A 4,685-nucleotide genomic window follows, 5' to 3' on the forward strand; every position below is an offset into this window, starting at 1 on the left:
ACTTTTTGATGCCAAGATTTTTTAGGAGGTCATGTATCCATTAATTATTTTTCGAAATAATATTATAAATATTTGTTTAAAAAAAATCAGGTTTCGACTTTCGAGCAGATATATCTTAAGGCTTCGCAAATGTTTTGGGAATCAAATTTTTCATTTAAATTCCCCGCATACTCTATTTCATTTGTCACTGCCAAATATTTATAAAATATTCGGAAAAATGCCCGGTTTTGAAGGGTATTAAGCCCCTATTGAGGGCTCTAACTTCCCAGAGATGCATTTTGGGATGTATTATATAGGTAGACCTCCTGTATCTGAACGTGGACGTTTCCATATTTATCGAAGGTGATTCTAGACACCATGATTATTTTCGAAATATAAGATCTTGTCATTTGTCAGGATTCTCAGGCTCAAAAATTCCCAAATCCCAACATATATTGAACCTGCAACTTCGAGTTCCTGCAAGATCAGCTTTTTGGAACGTTTGCAATCAAAAGATACAAAAATCCACCTTATACCAGATGACCAAGCACGATTTGCTGATTGCTGCCGACCAGCATCAGATCTCTCATTACAGCACTAAATTCGCGCTATTATTCGATGTGCCTATCTCATCAAATTCATGTACCGTAATAAGCTCGACTTTTATCAGCTACAACCTTATTCTGAAATGTAGCGAAACCGTCTCGTACTCACTGAAGAATTAAATCACTGAAGCAGATCCAGAGATGACAGATGCTTTGAGTAGGAAGGCATGATCCGTTTCGAATGCACAGCCATTCAAGCGCTACGTGAAAGATTTTGATTGCCTCCCAGGAACGTAATAGGAAGAAAACCTTACGATCGGTTCTGATATTTAAAGTTCATCCATTTTAGTGAAGCGATGACCTCAGGTTGTAATGTCAGTCATCAACAATAAAGAACAAATTTCGTCGAGAAATATGGTTTCGCTCTCATTCGACGTAATAGGATGAACACAACTAGTACCTCGACGGTAATGAAATGAATTGACGGCCCCTTTATTCGAGGTCAGTAGCGGGTATGATGTAGGAATTCACCCAAGCGATATCTGACAGGAAACTAGGAAAAACTCAATGCACATTCCTCACTCTACTTGCTTAAATTCTCAGATTGCAAGTATCATATTTTACGAAACTCAAGCAAGTATAGTGAGTGCGGAATGGTTCGAATTCATTGTAGTAACTGTCCTGCCCTGGACGTCGATATCATAATCACACTTCAAAAGTTATGCAAGTGAATATTCATTCCATTTTCGTCGGGGTATGGGTTGCGTTACTCTGACGACGTCGAATGATATCGAAACCGTGGTCGGCATCTACTCTCTTTTAGGACGAAATGGAATTTCCGTTGATACTTTATGGTAGTAGGCTCATTAGATTTAGATCGCAACATTTGTTATATGATTTACGGTTAGCTAAACTGATCTGCCCCCTAAAGGCAAGAAGACAATTTAAAAACAGATAAGTAGTACCAGCACCATGATATATTTAGATCGATTTGCATAAATTTCAGTTGCTGTATTTGCCATCACCAGGTTTGTACATATCCTCGATTCTCTTCATCATTTCTTTCTGTATTTCCAAATGATTCATGGTAAAATAGTTGTTATCGGCAATGTTAGCTTTTTCGAAAGCTGGCGAATTGAGGCCTTCGTGTTTCGATGAAGTATTCGAGAAAATCTTCTCGTAAACGAGTTCCAGCAAATCGTTATCAACCGATGACTCAACATAGGGACTGCCAAAATTGCATTTCTCGCTGCTTTCTCGATGGCATTCGGATGATTTTCGGCACACGTTGGTTTTAGCCTCTTCGAAATAATTCTTGAGGTACTCCGGGACTTTTTCATTGGCGTCCAGGCCTGAACTGGAGTCTATTTCAAAAATACGAGATCTTTCATCAAGTCCGCGTATGCTTTTCGTACATTGACTGCAGCTAGAAGTTGGTGGGTGGATTTCAAGGGATCGATCGTGGAAGTTTTTGTCACTTCTTATGGTTTGTTCTAGTTTGATGTCTCTCTTGTACATTTCAAGTTCTTCGTTGAAAGCTCGCTCATCTGTTGGAATAAAAGTTGTGTTGAATGAGAATATATATTGAAAAATAATGTTTTTGATTCTAAAAATCATTCAGATTTCTTTATCCTATGTGTTCTCAGTAAGATAATCTTATTTTCCTCCATTCAGAAATATCTTACTGTAAATATAAGCTATTTATACTCATTACATAATTCATTGCAAGTGAATTCAATTGAGAACTTTTATTTTTTGTAACCCACCTTAATACAGGATGCTCCGTTTTTTTCCCTATTGATATCAACTTTCTTATTTTGAATGGAACACCCTGTATATTATTGCATTTTTGAATTCCTTGTCAAATTTTAAGGTAACTTTGGTATGACAATCATGGTCCTATATAGAAATGATTCTGAGATATTCGACTTTTTCCTAAAATTTCGACAGCTGTATCGGTGCTCACTAAAATAGCTGATAGTAGTTTTCTAGAGAATGTATCAAAACCAAATTTTGCCCAGGTCTTGTCAACATATTGGATCATACGTTACATCACTATTTTGAGAAATCTGATATACAGGGTCTCTAAAAATTGAAGTTAAAAATTCAAATAGAAGTTGACTTAATTTTTTCAAATCGCAACCTATATTTTTTTCTTTTTCATCATGTAGAGCAGGTCAAAATGAGCAAAAAATTTATTTAAACTTTTTCTGTGAAGTGCATAGTTTCAGAATATGGACGACAAAGTGCATTTTCTTGTAAGAACTAACGATAATTAAGTAATTAAGCTGATAGAATAAATAAAAGTTCAATCGATTACAGACAAGTTTTGTATTTAACTTTTTCTTCTTGCTCCTTTAGTTTCCACAATAAGGTATAGGGATACTTTAACTCGGACACCCTGTACCTAATAATTGTGGACAAGAAAAATGCCAGTTAAAACTGGTCCAAAGGAGCAAAGATGAAATAAGTTTTTTCTGTCTCGATAAATTCAATAACAGTTATTTGACTATAATTTAAACTTAAAAAGTGAATGTTTTTTGAATAAAATAGGGGATTGAAATATTATCTGTGTATATCATAACGCGGACAATTTTAAATGGCTTCTCACTTTGAAAATTCAGCTAAAAGAGGCAAAAAATTTTCAAATGAAGAATGATTGACAAAAGTTAAATTATATGAAATGATACTTTACACATGAGCAGGTACTCATAGCAGTTTCTAAATGCGCAGAAGTTAATATGTCTTGTCATTCGCGTCAAATTCCAGAAAAATCAACCTACTTTCCTCAGGTGTGGGAATTCTACATTTCTCCTTAGTATCCTCTTTCCTCGGCAAGATTCCTAACATTTCTGGTCTCTCGACAGTCGTTTCATGACTCAATTCCTCGTTTTTTCCAGCAAAATTTAAGTCACCGGCTTGTAATTGCTCCGGATACAGGATAAACTTTTGGGATCCCTCCATTTTTCTAGGCGTGGGATCACTGTACTCATAATACTCGCTCTCTTCTTCAGAATCGTACATTTCCAACATGGGTGTTTGCGGTCTTTCCAGAAGCGATTTTCGAGAAGGTTTCCTGTAGGGAATTACAGGATATTGCACTTCGTTCTCCTCCCTTTGATCGGCATCTTCAAAAGTTGTGTTGTACACCGAAGAAGTGGCCTCAGATACAGATCTCCTTCCGATGCTGGATCCGTCAAAATCCGTCTCAGCCTGGAATTCTTCCGACTCGATTTCTTCGATAGAGGTATCTAGAATCTGCCTGGGAACCTCTGGGAAACTTTTGCCGGGTCTACGTTGAGACATTTCGAATTCCGGGTTTACGTACTCATCGTCTGTGTAGAAATCTGTATCGTCGATCGCCTTATCGCATGTAGATCTGAAGCTGAATCTTGTCAATATGTCGAAATTCTTCTTATCCCTCAGACACTCGTTCACTTTCTTGAAATGCTGTCGTAGGAGATTTACAACCGGATCTTCCGCCATGTTTCTGACAAAAATTTGGTGATGACTTTGATAGGTGCCACAGAGTTTAGGGGCACATTGTCATTGGTACTTTTTCGAGAAGATTCGAGTTTTTTTGTCGACATCGAATTTGGCATCAAACTATTAGGTCCTTTCGTTTGCATAAAAAGTGTAGCACTTTTCTACACTCGATTTTAGTATTCGTTTGCTGATTGAATTTACACCAGTGCAGAGGAGGTGTAGTTTATCTACATCTCCTTTCGACTATATGTAGATAAACTACACTTCCTCTACACTGGTATGAATCAAATCGAGTGTAGAAAAGTGCTACACTTTTATGCAAACGAAAGGACCTATTGTGACTGCCCAGTCAGTGAACACGTACAGGGTGAGCAAAATTCATTGTCTACTGAGAGGATCTCGAGAACTATAGCAGCTAGAAGAAAACGGATGACACATTTCCGAGCTCTTTTTCGGAGAAACAAAGAATGGTGAGAACCGCAGCCTTCTACGATACTACGTTTTTGAGTTTGACAATTTCGTAAAGTTCTCATAATTTTTTTGTCTTTGAAGTTACGAATCTGAAACGTGAACATTCTGGAAGAACTTTTTCACGTAGAATCCACTGATGATCTCAAAATATTTTTTTTTAATTTCGAATCATCAGGTTAACTTTCATTTTTTCAATGCAAACTT

At 36.9% G+C, this 4,685-nt stretch overlaps 1 protein-coding gene across 1 annotated transcript; it reads right to left on the reverse strand.

The window, feature by feature from the left end:
- Nucleotides 1-1,481: 1,481 nt before the first annotated feature.
- Nucleotides 1,482-4,065, reverse strand: LOC123307657. Its single transcript, XM_044890050.1, has 2 exons — nucleotides 3,308-4,065; nucleotides 1,482-2,071 (listed from the first exon to the last, which is right to left on the reverse strand). The coding sequence occupies exons 1-2, from the start codon at nucleotides 4,008-4,010 to the stop codon at nucleotides 1,527-1,529; spliced, it is 1,248 nt and encodes a 415-aa protein (XP_044745985.1). The 5' UTR covers nucleotides 4,011-4,065; the 3' UTR covers nucleotides 1,482-1,526.
- Nucleotides 4,066-4,685: the final 620 nt, after the last annotated feature.

This window comes from Coccinella septempunctata, chromosome 2, assembly GCF_907165205.1.
Source record: "Coccinella septempunctata chromosome 2, icCocSept1.1, whole genome shotgun sequence".
Lineage (NCBI taxonomy): Eukaryota > Metazoa > Arthropoda > Insecta > Coleoptera > Coccinellidae > Coccinella > Coccinella septempunctata.